General features: G+C 38.1%; 1 protein-coding gene across 4 annotated transcripts in view; it reads left to right on the top strand.

Annotated features, from left to right (window-relative positions):
• Nucleotides 1-15,753, top strand: part of LOC124863215 (acid-sensing ion channel 2-like) — a 599,660-nt gene that overhangs the window by 549,527 nt on the left and 34,380 nt on the right. For all 4 annotated transcript variants that reach the window (XM_047357513.1, XM_047357512.1, XM_047357514.1 and 1 more), the window contains one exon: nucleotides 12,360-12,487. In XM_047357513.1, the coding sequence (XP_047213469.1) occupies nucleotides 12,360-12,487 (128 nt within the window). The remainder of the gene's footprint in view (nucleotides 1-12,359; nucleotides 12,488-15,753) is intronic.

Raw genomic sequence — 15,753 nt, 5'->3', positions numbered from 1 at the left:
GAGGCGGGGTACACCCTGGACAGGTCGCCAGTCCATCGCAGGGCAACACACAAACAACCATGCACACACTCATTCACACACCTAAGGGCAATTTAGAGAGACCAATTAACCTAACAGGCATGTCTTTGGACTGTGGGAGGAAGCCGGAGTACCCGGTGAGAACCCACGCATGCACGGGGAGAACATGCAAACTCCATGCAGAAAGACCCCTGGCCGGGCATCGAACCCAGGACCTTTTGGCAGCAAGGCAACAGTGCTACCAACTGCGCCCCCTTATTAGAAATAAGAACCACTTATTGATTTCCTGTTGCTGAAAACAAAAGATTCCCACAAAAGCTTTTATCTTTGCTCTACTGTTTTGCCTGTTTTTGTCATAAAATGCAACTTTTTTCAACTTTTCTCCAATAGTAGGAGAGTTTAGTCGCCAGGCAACTAAAAGCAGATGCGGGCGGCCTTGTTTTAGTTTCAGAAATAGCGTAATGTTTTTAGTGTCCAAGTACAAGATTGGTGTAGACTAATATTTTACAGTGGTTTTGCTCGTGAAATGAAGCATTAAACATTAACCTTTTTTTGTACCACTTGTACCAGCCACTAATGACATTTGACCTTTTGTTTCATTTTTGTTATTTCTACTTTTGCCCTTCATATGAGTACATTTGAGGTGTGGTCACCATCCATGTAATACTGGAGTTAGGATATATCCACATATGTGTCAGCCCTTCCTTCACTTACTTCCAGGCTAGCAAAGTCTTTGTCCTCTGAGACCCACCTTTGTCATTGTCACATAGAAAATTAAAATGTGCAACTTTGTTAAACCTTTTTATTTCCCAGCGGTATTTCATTGCAAGCATTGAGTGTTTTATATTTCATAAATAGTGTCTAATTTAGCCAGAGTGAACAGAGAAATAATTTCTGCTTCTCTTTGTCAAGTGTCCCTGAAAGGATTTTAGAAAAAGGAAATAGACCTAAAAAAGCAAATAAACATTAAAATTAAGTAAAATGGTAATACTTCCAAATTACTTCTCCAATACGTTGGGTACAGTTTTTATAATTGCTTTGTAAGAAACGGGTTAAATTTGGGCCGGGCTGTCTGGGACTGAGCCCTCGCAGGTAAAGCAGCGCTGCTTCATATGACATATCGGGAGTTATTAGTAGTAGTAATGATCTTTCTATGCCTAGATTTTCTTTTCTCGGGAACATTAACTATTATCTATTGGAAGATGCTGAAGTTTCCTTCTGGAATATGGCTTAGGATATTTCTGCTTCTAAGAAATGTGAAATACTTTTTATAATCTGTAAAACAACAATTTGCAACATCTAAAGTTGCCAAAACCAAACAGAATTATTCTAAACTACAGGGGGATTCTTTAAAAACCATTTTGACATGTGAAATCCTTTAATTATGAACATTAAAACTGGTTTTGGGTTTAGGTAAACGGCTATTTCCATATCCTTCTATAATAGAAGCTTGACAGAATACAAATTACTTCAAAATCGTATTAATTATGAATAATTCAGTCCAGTTATTATGAGTCTAAGTACACTGCTCAAAAAAATAAAGGGAACACTTAAACAACACAATATAACTCCCAGTAAATCAAACTTCTGTGAAATCAAACTGTCCACTTAGGAAGCAACTCTGATTGACAATCAATTTCACAGCTGTTGTGCAAATAGAATAGACAACAGGGGGAAATCTTTGGTGATTAGCAAGACACACTCAATAAAGGAGTGGTTCTGCAGGTGACCACAGACCACTTCTCAGTACCTATGCTTTCTGGCTGATGTTTTGGTCACTTTTGAATGTTGGTGGTGTTTTCACACTCGTGGTAGCATGAGACTGACTCTACAACCCACACAATTAGCTCAGGTAGTGCAGCTCATCCAGGATGGCACATCAATACGAGCTGTGGCAAGAAGGTTTGCTGTATCTGTCAGCGTAGTGTCCAGAGCCTGGAGGCGCTACCAGGAGACAGGCCAGTACACCAGGAGATGTGGAGGAGGACGTAGGAGGGCAACAACCCAGCAGCAGAACCTCTATCTCCGCATTTGTGCAAGGAGGAACAGGAGGAGCACTGCCAGAACAGAGCCCTGCAAAATGACCTCCAGCAGGCCACTAATGTGCATGTGTCTGCACAAACGGTTAGAAACCGACTCCATGAGGATGGTATGAGGGCCCGACGTCCACAAATGGGGGTTGTGCTCACAGCCGAACACCATGCAGGACGCTTGGCATTTGCCAGAGAACACCAGGATTGGCAAATTCACCACTGGCGCCCTGTGCTCTTCATAGATGAAAGCAGGTTCACACCGAGCACATGTGACAGATGTGACAGAGTCTGGAGACACCGTGGAGAGCGATCTGCTGCCTGCAACATCCTTCAGCATGACCGGTTTGGCAGTGGGTCAGTAATGGTGTGGGGTGGCATTTCTTTCGAGGGCCGCACAGCAGACCCCTTGTGAGACCATATGCTGGTGAGGTTGGCCCCGGGTTCCTCCTAATGCAGGACAATGCTAAACTTAATGTGGCTGGAGTGTGTCAGCAGTTCCTGCAAGATGAAGACATTGAAACTATGGACTGGCCCGCCCGTTCTCCAGACCTGAATCCGATTGAGCACACCTGGGACATCATGTCTCGCTCCATCCACAAACATCACGCTGCACTAGACTGTCCAGGAGTTGATGGATGCTTTAGTCCAGGTCTGGGAGGAGATCCCTCAGGAGACCATCCGCCCTCTCATCAGGAGCATGCCCAGGCTTGCTCCTGATGATTTGTAGGGAGGTCATACAGACACGTGGAGGCCACACACAATACTGAGTCTCATTTTGACTTGTTTTAAGGACATTACATCAAAGTTTGATCAGCCTCTAGTGTTTTTCCACTTTAATTTTGTGGGTGACTCCAAATCTAGGCCTCCATTGGTTAATAAATCTGACTTCCATTGATGATTTTTGTGTGATTTTGTTGTCAGCATTTTCAACTTTGTACAGAACAAAGTATTCAATGAAAATATTTCATTCATTCAGATCTAGGATGTGTTATTTGAGTGTTCACTTTCTTTTTTGAGCAGTGTATTTTAGGTCAAACATAGTTCAAATTCCCTAAAAGTAGTGAAATAGTTCTTTACTCAAGCTTCCAAAACGCACTCCACCTTTAGCATCCTGTTGGTCATTCTCAGTCAACATGGTGAACAGGGAGTTGAAAGCTTTTGGCCAATATAAGCAATGTCAATGAAAGGGTTGTTTAGGAAATGGCCAGCTCTAAGTTTTCTTTAATTTGACACAACGTCCAACCAAATGACTCTGTCTGGCTTGAACATGTAGCCTTCTTCTGTACAGTCCTGGATCTATTCTCTTTCATTTATTATTATTATTTTATTACCTCTGTTGTTTGATTTTATCATTTAATTGTTTTTCTGTGTCTGTATCTGTGTTTATTTTCTTTGTGATTGTATTGTAATTGTATATACAGCACTTTGAGTATCTCGTTGCTGAAAAGCGCTTTATAAATAAACTTACCTTACATAACCTAATAACAGAAGAAATAAAACAACAATGGTAAAAACAAGGTAATGTGGCAGGTTGATTAGTTTAATTATTACTGTACAAAACTTCTCAGAACTAATTTCTTGAGAACGTTTTCTAGGCAGCAACGCATTCTTGTTATCTTTCAAAGCAGGTCCTCACGAGTTGGGAGAAGCATTGTCCTTCAGTTGATCATCATCTGTATGCACAGTTTCAGGCGAATAGCTCTTTGGAGCTGAAAAATTATGCTCTGTTTGTGAAACTGTTTTTTTTGGCATTATCATAAGAAATAGGTTATGGATTATCACTGTTGTATTTCCTAATTCTTTCCTCATTTTTCTGCTGGTGAGAGTTGAGCTTAATGAACAAACCAAGAAATAAGCAAGATTACAAAGACAGGCTTTGAAACACTTGGAGATTTATAAAGAAAGTCTAACATTTAGGAGGTGGTTTAAAATCTGATTGGTTGAGCAGCACCTAGTGAAGAATCCTTCCCTAGAATGATCCAGCTCCTAGTTAGCACCCAAGACTCGGAGGGCAAGAAACACTACAAAGAACCAACAAGAAGTCAAACAAAGTAAAAATGTGAGGCCTAATCACCAATTTTAAAGTTGGTTGCAATAATTATTTTTGCTTGTATCCTATGCTTTATTACCTGTCTAAATTATTTGTGAATAATGTTTTCCTCCACACCTGGAACGTGCATATCGCAGTAATTTTCTAAAGAGAGGAGCCTCTGAACATCCCAAACTCTATTGGCAGAAAAGGCTAACATCACTTGCCCTTTAGGCGTGACCTCCGTGCTGACAGAACCATTGTTAAATGGAAGCTTGCCATCGCTCCAGCTGAGAAAGACCTATGTCTTTCTACCTATCTTCCTATGTCTTTCTCCAGCTGAGAAAGACATAGAGCCATGGAGCAGAAACGAAAGTGATTCTGCAACAAAAACAGCTTCATCTGACCTACAGTAGACACTCTTTTCCTGTTTTATCCCTGATGTTCTGGTTCATTTCATTGGAACTCCAGGTGGTAGAGAGAAACTACCATTTCTTTCAAACTACCATTAGGTATTAGAACAAATTAGTCCATGAAACTCCTTCTTTAAACTCCCGAGAAGCAAGCAAACTTTTGATAGAAGCTAGACTTTAATCAGCACAGATAATATTTTAAATTCAATTTCTCTTTCAGAAAACCTTCCAAATACTGCTTGTAGATTTAGTTTAGGAAAAAGACATCAGTGTAATAATGATAAATATAATCCTTGATTATATGTGAATTATTTAAGTTTGATAAATTTCCAGATTCTCTTTACCTTTATAAATTTGTGATAGTGGGGAAAAAATTATCCTCCCGACAGATTTTGATAGATTATGTTATTAACTGTGGGAATCGCTGAGACTGATTATTTATGTAGATTACTATATTTACAACAATCCATTCCAAGGCGCTTAAAGCATAAATATTCCTATGAATATCACCTATTAGGCTTTGGTTAATGTTTTAGATTAGGTGGCATGTCTGTGTCTTACTTCAGTCTGTTTTGAAACTCACTGACAACACTACAGTTGAACCACATGGACAAGCAAACAAGGAGAAACAATAAACAGGTCAGCAGATGGATTTTTTTTACGTTGATTCATTTACAAATTTGTCATCAAAAACTATATCAGTGCTACTTTTTATGTATTGTCTCAATTCTTGGTACATCTGGATTTAACTTAGTTTAATTTTAAAAGCATGTTGAACTTCAGCCACCACCTGAACAGCATGCACAAAACTCTCTCTGCAGGTTCCAGGGTTCTGTGTCCTTTTATGTTCCTCTTGGGGTTTAATTAGCTTGTTTTAGATAATTCAGTCTCAGCAGGAAGCACACTCCCTCCCGAGCTGAACTAGGTCTCTGCACTGTGCAGAAAGGGTCGTCACATTTTTCAAAGAGACTCATTATCCATCTCGACCCAATGGTTTGGTTTTCTGTCCACTCAGCACCCACTCATCCCTCCTATTGTGTTTTTTTACTGTCCATCATCCAAAGACCAACAGTCAGTCTGTAGAGCTCTGGTAATTCAACGTTTTTATGAACAAACCAAAAGCTCCACAATAATACTTCTCAGTTTATCATCATGGCCAAACCTTACAAGAAATATTAAGAGGCAAGAGAAAAACATGGTTTGTTGGACACAGAGCATTTTCTTCACTGTGTTACTGACCAAGCAGTATAGTGACCAAAAAAACTAAATGGATTAGATGTGCCTGTGGATGTCAGGATGATATTTTGTCTATAATTAAGTAGCGAGTACCAGGAGAACAATCCATCTCTGTGAAGGAGAGAGATTAAGATGAAATATCCCCAAGTGCCTTTGTTTTTAATTTTCTTCATGGGGTATTGGATGACACTGAAAATAGATTTTGAGCTTAAGCTTAGGATCCTAACAAAATAGCATGATGATTCCTAGTGGAGTTCGATTCAGAAAATTGTTTTGCTGTATTCAAAGTATTAGTTTAAGGGTGTGCACACCTATGCAACCAGTGATTGCAGCATTTACTGTATATTGTTTTGCTGATTTCTTTGTTTTTGAGTGGCTTTCTACAGGATATGTTTCATCTAAGGTGGAAAAAGCTTTTAAATAATTTATTATGATATTTATTTTATATTACAAATTCAACATGGAAAGACTCACATAACGGAGAAACAACAAGAAGACGGTTAAATAATTTATTAATGAAAGACTATTTCTTTGGCGCTCGGACCCCTGAGGAAGACATAAACGCTGAGGATGAAGTAGGTTTGAATAAACATCTTAGGATTATGATTAGGTATGTCTTGCCCAAAAGGACCGAGGCCAGGCTGAGGCTGAACTGTAGGAGATTGGTTATGGATGATTTGAGATGAGCGGGGAGTAAAACGCAGACCAAAAAAAGTTTTTAATAGATTAGTCTCGAATGGGCTTACCTGAGTTAGAAGCTGAGTCGGGTGACGCGGCGGTGTGAGCCGCGGTGAGGGCAGGGCGACCTCGACGACGCTTAGCAGGAGGATTGGAGGAGTTCTTAAGGCGCTTTCCACATGCCCGGAGCTGAGACGAGGGGAAACGGGGCCATCAAGGCAGGAGGCCAGTCAAACGCTCTTACAAGCGGAGGAGGAGGATGGAGGGCGGTATTCGTCACAAAACAGTGCAAGGAACCACCAAGTCACCAGAAACTAGTCGGACATGTCGCAGCTGATCGTCGAAGCTCAGCAGAAGAAACCGAAGCTCAGCAGAAGAGCGGTGTCTTTAAAAGTGATGCCCTGGGAGATGATTGGCTGAGGAGGAGTGCGGACCTGCCGTTGATTGGAGCAGCCAGTGAGGAGTGATTGAACGTCTTGGGGTGATGAGTCTTCCATGTTGAATTTTCGTTTAAACTCCATAACATTCTACACAGAGGAAATAAAGAAACACAAAGAAGGTTGTATCATGGTGTGGGATTGTTTTGTTACTTGCTAGGTTTAATGAATGTGTGACAGCATATGCGATTCCTGTACTTAGGCACTGTCTCCTTGGAAACAGTGTTTTAGTAGCCACAAAATTATTAATTTACACAAAGCCTTAGACAAGCTGTTTTTGGGTTTATGTATTGTCATTTTGCAGCACTAAACTTAACTAGCTTAAAGTACATGAACATTATAAAGAAATGAAAATAGGGAAGCTGGATTCCTTAAAGCCAGCCAGCTGCGAGTTCTGGCTTGTATTCTTCTGCAAAAACACTAGGGGAAAGGTGAAGTTTGTCTTTTCAGAGAGAACTCATAAAATACTTCAGTGTTTGAACATGTGGGAATAAAAGAAGCAGAAATCATCGGTAGAGAGGTGGTAAAAGCTTCAGAGAGCCTGCAAAGAAATAAAAATAAGGCTCTCCATTTTCACAAGTGTTCCTAAACCAAATATTACTGCCATAATTTTGAACTTCATGTTTCACAACCCTAACATTTAATTCAAATATTTTGTCAGAAAAACAACAATTTATTGAAATTCTAGGTAAAGAACCCCTAAATTGTATGCACGATTACAGGATTGAGAGTACAAATAGTTTGAAGGTGATGGCTTTCTGATGATAGGGGTGACAAATGGCCCTTACTGGTTGTATTCAAGAGCTAAGAAAAATGAACATTTGTAAAGTAGACAGAATATTATTTTCCATAAAAATATTCCCCAGTTATGCACATGGTTAATTGTTTATGAAAGCTTAGCAGTTTATCGACCTTTGTCTAAAATTTCTCTGGCCCTTAAATCTACTTCTGATAAAACAGTCTGAGCATTTTTTAAATTCAAAATTAATGCTATAAAACATTTCCCTTTTTAAAAAGGCCCTTTGAACACATCACAGCCTGTTTAACTTTGATAAGATTTTATTTGATATGAGATAAACATTTTTCTTTCTTAATCCCACATATCTTAGTTTTGACTTGCTACAGTCTACACTCTTATAGAAACTTCCCTTCAAAATGTGAGATTTCAGAGCTCTAAAGCAGATAATTCCATCTCACTCATCCATTATTTCTTAGTTTGCTTCATTGTTGAAGGAGTGATAAAGACTGGAAGATTTTTGCAGAGACATTTCACACCGTTTAATCAGCTCTCTTTGAGGACGTTTTGTTAGAACATGTTTTTAAATCTTACTCTCTCACTCTGTCTGTGCTTCATATCTCTAGGATGTTTGTTTTTCCCTTTGTTTTGCTGATTTTCTTTTATCTGGGTGCAATGCAGCAGTGGTAAATTGTAACCATTTTATGGATGGCACATATTTTGTCCAGTTCTGTTTTGTTCTGATTTTCTGCTGTTTAGGGAACTCTACTTCAATTTCAGTGTTCACTTGTTTTTGTCATAAAGAACGGCTGATGTTAAAATAAATAAAATAAAGGCTTGAAAACATCAGTCTGTGTGATTTTAATCTATGTGTGTTTCACTTACTGAATTGAATTACTGAAATAAGTGACCATTTCAATAATATTCTTATTTATTAAAATATGGGTGTATGCATTATTTGCTTCAAAACGTTAAGCCCTTAAATACTCATTCTCCTTGTTTTAATTCCCATAAGTAGCACTTTCATTTAATTTAATTGCCTCTGACTTTTTTCTAACATAGCACATGTCCCAAGACAGCATTTAAATGATTGATTTATGTTCAGGTTCATGGTTTACTTTTACACCATCACAAAAACATTGCGACTAATAACACTTTATTTTCATGATTTGCCTTATCAGTTCTTTCAAGTGTGTGCTTGAAAAGTGGATTTAAAGTTGGAATGTAACGTGTTTTGCAGATCCTAAAACAAGGTTAAAGAGCTTTTTATAAGTGATGCTATCTATTATTTACAAGTTGTTGGCTTTCAGTTATATTGCATTGAAATAAAGTCCTGCTGCCTTTAAAACCACACAAGTATTTAGTCAATTGCTTAATGTATGGTCCTTAGGGTACTGAGTGATGATTTCAAGTGATCCTGTACCTTTGCATACTAATCTTTTGATTATTGTGCTGTCTATCATTGCTGTTGATCATTGTTTGTCGCATTTGCATAAAAGGTTTGTACATAACACATGCTTTCAGTTGGGATTATTCACAATTCTTTTTTTGTAAATAGGACTGTATAAGTAACAGAGGGAATCACAGACAGATTTTACCTGAAAACGTGGCATACTGCAGATGATCAACTTAGGTTGTTAGGTCTTTGCTTGAGACTTGGGTTGGTTAAAATAAAAAATAAAAAAACAATATAAATAAATATAAATATTCAAAAAGGCCTTCAAAACATTTACAACTATGGATCTAAACCTCTTTTAAAGATGCTAGAAAATCTGACTCTTTTGAGGCAAAGTATAAAGAAATTGGGGGATTTTAAACAATTTGCTTTGCAAAGTACTGAATGTTAAGTAGTCATACATTCTTACAAGCTAAGCCTAAGATATCAGTGCATATATTTTCCACTCTTTGCAGAAACAAGCACATCTCAATAGATTCCTACTAAATGGCCTGACAAAATATATGGTGAAACAGCAGAGTTGAGTCAAACTGCAATTTAAAGACGTGTTTTCCTATTTTTATTTTTGGTCTCAAGCAACTTTTATAGGTATAGGCTCTATGTTTTATTAAATAATTGTGAAGTTGATGTGCATCAACTGCAGATCTCTCTGGCTCACCTGTGGCACAGTTTAAGCAAAACATCAGCAATGTGTGCACTGATCGTGTCTCCTAAACTTTGGGTCAAATGGTGAAATGAAAAGTTTTTCTATTTAAGGAAACCCAGCAGATTGCATCGAGTCAGTGACTTGCAGCATTCACTCCTCCTGGATGAGCATGTAGAGACAGTGGACAGTCACTGGCGTTGACTTTGCAGCAATCCCTCATACCGAGCATGCATGTAGCGACAATGAAGAGGAAAAACTCCCTTTTAACAGGAAGAAACCTCCAGCAGAACCAGGCTCAGTGTGAGCGGCCATCTGTTACGACCGACTGGGGGTTTGAGAGAAGAGAGCAGAGACACAAAAAGAACAAAGAAGCACTGATCCAGGAGTCCTTTCTATGGGAAGGAAAAGTAAATGTAAATTGATGTAGCTCCTTTAGTCGTTTCATCTAGAAAGAAAGAACAGATAAACTCTGAGTCAGTTTTCAAGGTTAGAGTCTGAAAGAGAGCACATATAATTAGTTACAGTAAAAGCTCATTCAATTGCTATGTCTAGGAGATAGGGTTAAACACTGAAAGACAGGGCCATGTTGATCATCGGTAGAGGGTGAGCATTAAGCATTAAGTTGTTGCCAGCAGAAGCTTGGACGATGCCCCCCTCCGGAAAAGTGTCACAGCTAAATACAGAGCCAGATTAGATGTAGCTTCTAAGAGGAAAAAAAACCAGAAAGAAACATAAAGTTAGAAGCTGAAATAACAGCAACTAAAACTGGGAGCTGGTTCCATAGGAGAGGAGCCTGATAACCAAAGGATCTGCCTCCCATTCTACATCTAAAAACTCTAGGAACTACCAGTAAACCTGCAGTCTGAGAACAAAGTGCTCTGTTAGGAACATATGGACCAATCATATCTCTGATGTATGATGGAGCTAGATCATTAAGGGCTTTATATGTGAGGATATTTCTAATTTTGCGATATTCTGGAGGTAAAAGAAGGACATTCTGGATACTTGTTTAATATTGGATTAGTAAAGAGAATTGGCCCAAGTACTGAACCCTGTGGTACTCCACAATTAACCCTGGAGTTTAAGGATGATTTATCATTTACATGAAGAAACTGGAATCTGTCAGACAAATAAGATTTAAACCAGCCTAGCGTTGTTCCCCTGATCCCTACAGCATATTCCAGCCTTTTTAAGAGAATATTATGGTCGACTGTATCAAATGCAGCACTGAGATCTAACAGAACCAGTACAGACACAAGTCCATTATCTGAGGCCATAAGAATATCATTAGTGACTTTCATCAGAGCTGATTCAGCTCTATGATGAGCTCTGAAACCTGACTGAAACTCTTCAAACAGGTCATTGCTGTGTAAATGCTCACACATTTGATTAGCAACTATTTTCTCAAGAATTTTAGATAAGAACGGAGATTGGATATAGGTCTGTAATTTTTCAAGTCATCTCTATCAAGCGAAGTAAAGGTTTAAAAACAGCTACCTTAAAAGCCTGTGGTACATATCCATTTACTAAGGATATATTAATCATATCTAAAATGGGGCTGGTAATCAGAGGGAACACTTCCTTAAATAATTTAGTTGGGATTGGGTCTAACATACAAGTTGAAGGTTTAGATGAAGCTAATATTTCTGATAACTCAGGAAATCTATATCTAGTCATTTTATGAGCTTGGTTACAGCATGCATTGATGTGTGTTTTAGAATTTATGTTATTAGTTCACGTCTTTGTGAGCTTTAGCTTCTTAGTCACTAAAATCTTTATCATGTGTGGGCTTTAAGAGCAAGTAGAGTTAAATATGTTATTGGCATGCAGAGAAAATATGATGCTCTACAAAAAATTACATCCAATCAGTTGTTTATGGTTGCAGTACTGTACATATTGATATTGCAATGACAACTGTGATTTGATATTTTGTGCAGCCCTAATATACACACATATTTTAATGACTTTACTGACTTTATGGGAATTTACGGTAACTTAGATGTATTCCCTGCAAAGGTATTTTAAACTTTCTGAAAACTCAGAAAAGGCCGGTTTGGTACATTTATCCATTCCTTGATATGAAACATCCATGCTCCTCAGTCGCTGCAGATGTTTTATTAATGCTTATACCATGGTGGGATGATGCCTTTGTCTTAGCCATTGGGTACTCTGAGGTGTCAGGCTGATCAGATGATGGGGAAAAAGCCCTGATTGAACGTCAGCACACTCACAACTGACTGTGAGGACAGCATTGATTTCTGCAAGCACTACTGGTTCTTTGTCTGTCTGGTTTCTACCTGTGTGCATGTGTGTGTGTGTGTGTTTGTGTGTGTGTGTGTGTGTGTGTGTGTGTGTGTGTGTGTGTGTGTGTGTGTGTGTGTGTGTGTGTGTGTGTGGGTGTGTGTGTGTGTGTGTGTGTGTGTGTGTGTGTGTGTTGGAGTTTCTGAATTGAAGCATAAAAGCTCTTTCTTCTGTGGACTCGGCACCAAGCCTTATTCAATACCTATGTTTGATGTTGCAACAAATAGGATGTCTGAGTGTGTGGTTAATTTTTTTCCTATGTCAGTCTTAAAGGTCTGAGGCTTTCTGTCAGAACACTTCAGCTGAGTTAGTTTTTGAATTGTTATTTTGTCATTTCTGTGAGTTGTTGATGTTTTTCCCTCCATCTTCCTTGCAGAGGACACAGCATTTGAGGCAGGTGTGCGGGTGCAAATCCACAGTCAGGCGGAGCCCCCATTTGTTCACGAACTTGGCTTTGGCGTAGCCCCTGGCTTCCAGACCTTTGTGGCTACTCAGGAGCAAAGGGTAGGTGCCCCATCATTATCATCATTACTCTTCCTGTGCACTTTCCCCACCTCTAAAGCACACATTGGGCTTATCCCTTGGAGATCATGTGATGAATAACCTGCCATAACACGTCTGATGAGATTCTGAACATCGTTTATGTGTGTGTGCGGGGGGAGGGGGGGGGCTTGGGGGCCTTCAGGTGACCTCTGTGGTCTCCTGGTGGCTGTTGGCAGATGAGTGATGAACTTGTCCCTTTTGTTTCCAGGTTTGACCTTTCTAGTAGAGTTGCTCTCAACTAAATCTAAGCATCACTCAATCATACTAAACTTCATTCTATCACACAAGCCCAGTCTTAAAGGCTGCAGGACACACAGATAGTTAATGTCAATTGTCTTTTCTGTTGCCATTCTTATGCTTCAGATGGCTGTTTTTTATTGCTGTTCTCAGTTCAAATTGCACATTTTCCTCTCAAGATATATTTGTTTGTTTTTGACCCCCTATGAGAATCATCCAGTAATTGCAATTATTGGTGTGCCTCTAACTTTTAGTGTTTATGCTTCTGTATTTTTGTTCCATCCATTTGCTTTTTTTGTTGTTTTCTTAAGTGGTTTCTTCAAAGCTCCATTGTTTGGTGTTTTGGGGAAAGATACATAGGTAACCCTATTAGTATTGGGGTACGTGTATATTTTGTGAAAAAAAGGAAGAGAGAAAACAAAGTTGTTAACATGACTAATTTTAAGTACTGCATAAAAGAAGAGTAGTAGGAGTGTGAAAAGGTGGTCAGAATGTCCTCCAGCAGCTAAGGCTAAAAACCTATAATCTATTCATTGTTTATGAAAAAGGAAGCTTTCAGATCTAGATCAGGATTGGTAAATATCTTCCTGTCCAACATCTGCAGGCTGGCATTATCTGCATAATGCCAGCCTGTTACTTTGTGCAACCAGCAAGCTAGATTACACATTTTAAAAATGATGGGTATCAGTGCCAATTATTTTAATGAACTGGCAAAGGTCTATGAAACTGATAAATCACTGCACTTCTGCATTTTTATGAAAACACATTTTTTATTCATTTAAACCTTGGCTTTCCTTTTCCTTTAGCTGATTAGATAGTTTTCAAACTCCATGATGCAATATTACACATCAGTTAAATTTTTTAATGGCTACCTGTGAAGTGGAAGAAAAACAAAATAGAGTTCACATAACAGTTTCCAACTTTGGGATTTGTTTATTTTTCTCCTATTTTAGAAAAAGAGAAAAGACTTAAGAGAACAGCTTACAATACAATTCAATGCAAATGTGTGAGTATAAACACAAAGGGAATGTCCAGCCATCATACAGTTAATGAAGTTGGGCTTTGTGTCCAAGAGATGAATGTGTTTTGCTGAAAAATGTGCATAAAACCCCAAGAACAAAGCAACTTGCTTTTTGAAGAAGCGGCTGAAGCTGGTGTTTGAATGAGAGGTCCCCCAGAACTGCTTACATTGCTTACTTTATTTCCTCAAACAAAAACCATTCAAAGGTTATATTTGATAGAAGTAATTTAAATGTTTCCTTTCATGCCAGCATTTTCCAAATTGGACTGTAATAACTTGACAATCTTCAATGTTCTTCTGTTTATCAATCTTCTTCCCAGTCATAGTTGTCCTTCATACTTGTTAATTCACAAGATATCAGTGTCATTCTGAAAAATATAAAATTGTCTTTAAGACTTTTTAGTATTCTGTCAGCCTCTTTGTTTCTGAAAGTTTTTGATAATGGCCTCTTTATATGCATCTTGTTAATGTGTCGATCCAAACCAGCTCTGTCCGTGCCCCTTTTAAAACATATTGTCTGTAATAAAAAATAAAAAAACCTGCTTGGACTCCTCTCAGCTAAATTATAATAGGGTTGTTTATAAATTACAGGGTAACCTGTGCTTTATTTTCTGGAACCAAACATAACTTTTTATTAATCCTAATCTACTTTTTGGAAAATTAATTTAACAGAAACTGTTTGCTTAATGTGTCCAGTGATGGTTGCACTGGGGAATTTACTGTTTTAGTCTTGTCAGACTTTAATGCAACCTTTGACACTGTTGATCATGCCACACTTAATTAAGAGACTCCATACCTTCCTGGAACTGTTTTAGACTATTTCAGATCTGAACATTCACATTTAGGCGTCTGAGTCCACATAAACCACATCATACCAGATTCTACTCATTTTATATATGGAGTACACTAATAATTTTCATAATCTTATCATTTTTGAGTAGATGAAATTCATCTGTTCTGCTCCTTCACAAATTCTCTCTAGAAACTGTCTAAATTGAGCTCCTTAAAGAAATCCCAATCTGGTTTATCAAACAAACTTCTTTATTTGAACTCTGAGAAAACAAAGTGCCTCATCATTGCCCTGGAGAGCATGGTTCCTTGCATCAAGCCATACATAGACTGGATGTTTGAGCTCATCTGTCAAGCCAAACCGAAGGATTTTGGTGTGGTATTTGATCAATGTCTCTTCAAAATTATTCAAAGCAAGGTGACTGTGGCTCAGTGGGAAAAGTAGTCATCTTGCAATCTGAAAACTGTGGATCTGATTCCAGCTTACTCCTGCCCCTGGGCAAGGCACTTAACCTCAACTGATCTGTGTATCGGTGTGTCACGAAGTGACATTTTTGGACTCTGTTTGTGGCTTTGTGTTTGTTTACCTTTTGCTTAGAAGTTTCTATTTTGGTTTTTGTATCCTCCTAGTGTTTACTTCTTAAGTTCTTTTATGGTTGTTTTCTTATTACTTTGTATGGTTTATTATTATTATTGTAATTATTATAGTTCTTGGTCTTCCCTGGATTCTCTAGTTTTATTTCTCTTTAGTATCTTTGTGTTTAATTGTGTTTTATTATTTGTTCCTTTGCACTCTTCTTGTTTACTAGTTTATTTTCTGTTTCCTTTCCAGTTAATTCAGTCAGTGTGGTTAGGTTTGTTTACTTTTGTAAAGGTTTTCTTTATGGGTTCTCCAATTATTTTAAATACAAAATAAATTTGGGTAAAGTTCAGAATTTTGAAAGTTAAAATTTAAAAAAGTCAATCTCCCTCTGATTATTCTGGCATAGGGCAAATAGAAATAACAGTGTTTATCCTAATTGACCTAAAAGAGGGCTTGTTTAATGTCAGACAATAAGTAAGAACAATGTTATTTGTCTCTGTATGCAGTGTATGTAAATATCAGGTTTAACTGTACATATATTGCCAGAATCCTTCAACATCAACGGCCTTTTTGTCCCGATCAAAATGTTGATGGCAT

Source organism: Girardinichthys multiradiatus, chromosome X (genome assembly GCF_021462225.1).
Source record: "Girardinichthys multiradiatus isolate DD_20200921_A chromosome X, DD_fGirMul_XY1, whole genome shotgun sequence".
Lineage (NCBI taxonomy): Eukaryota > Metazoa > Chordata > Actinopteri > Cyprinodontiformes > Goodeidae > Girardinichthys > Girardinichthys multiradiatus.
This window is presented reverse-complemented; position numbering and strand designations above follow the sequence as displayed.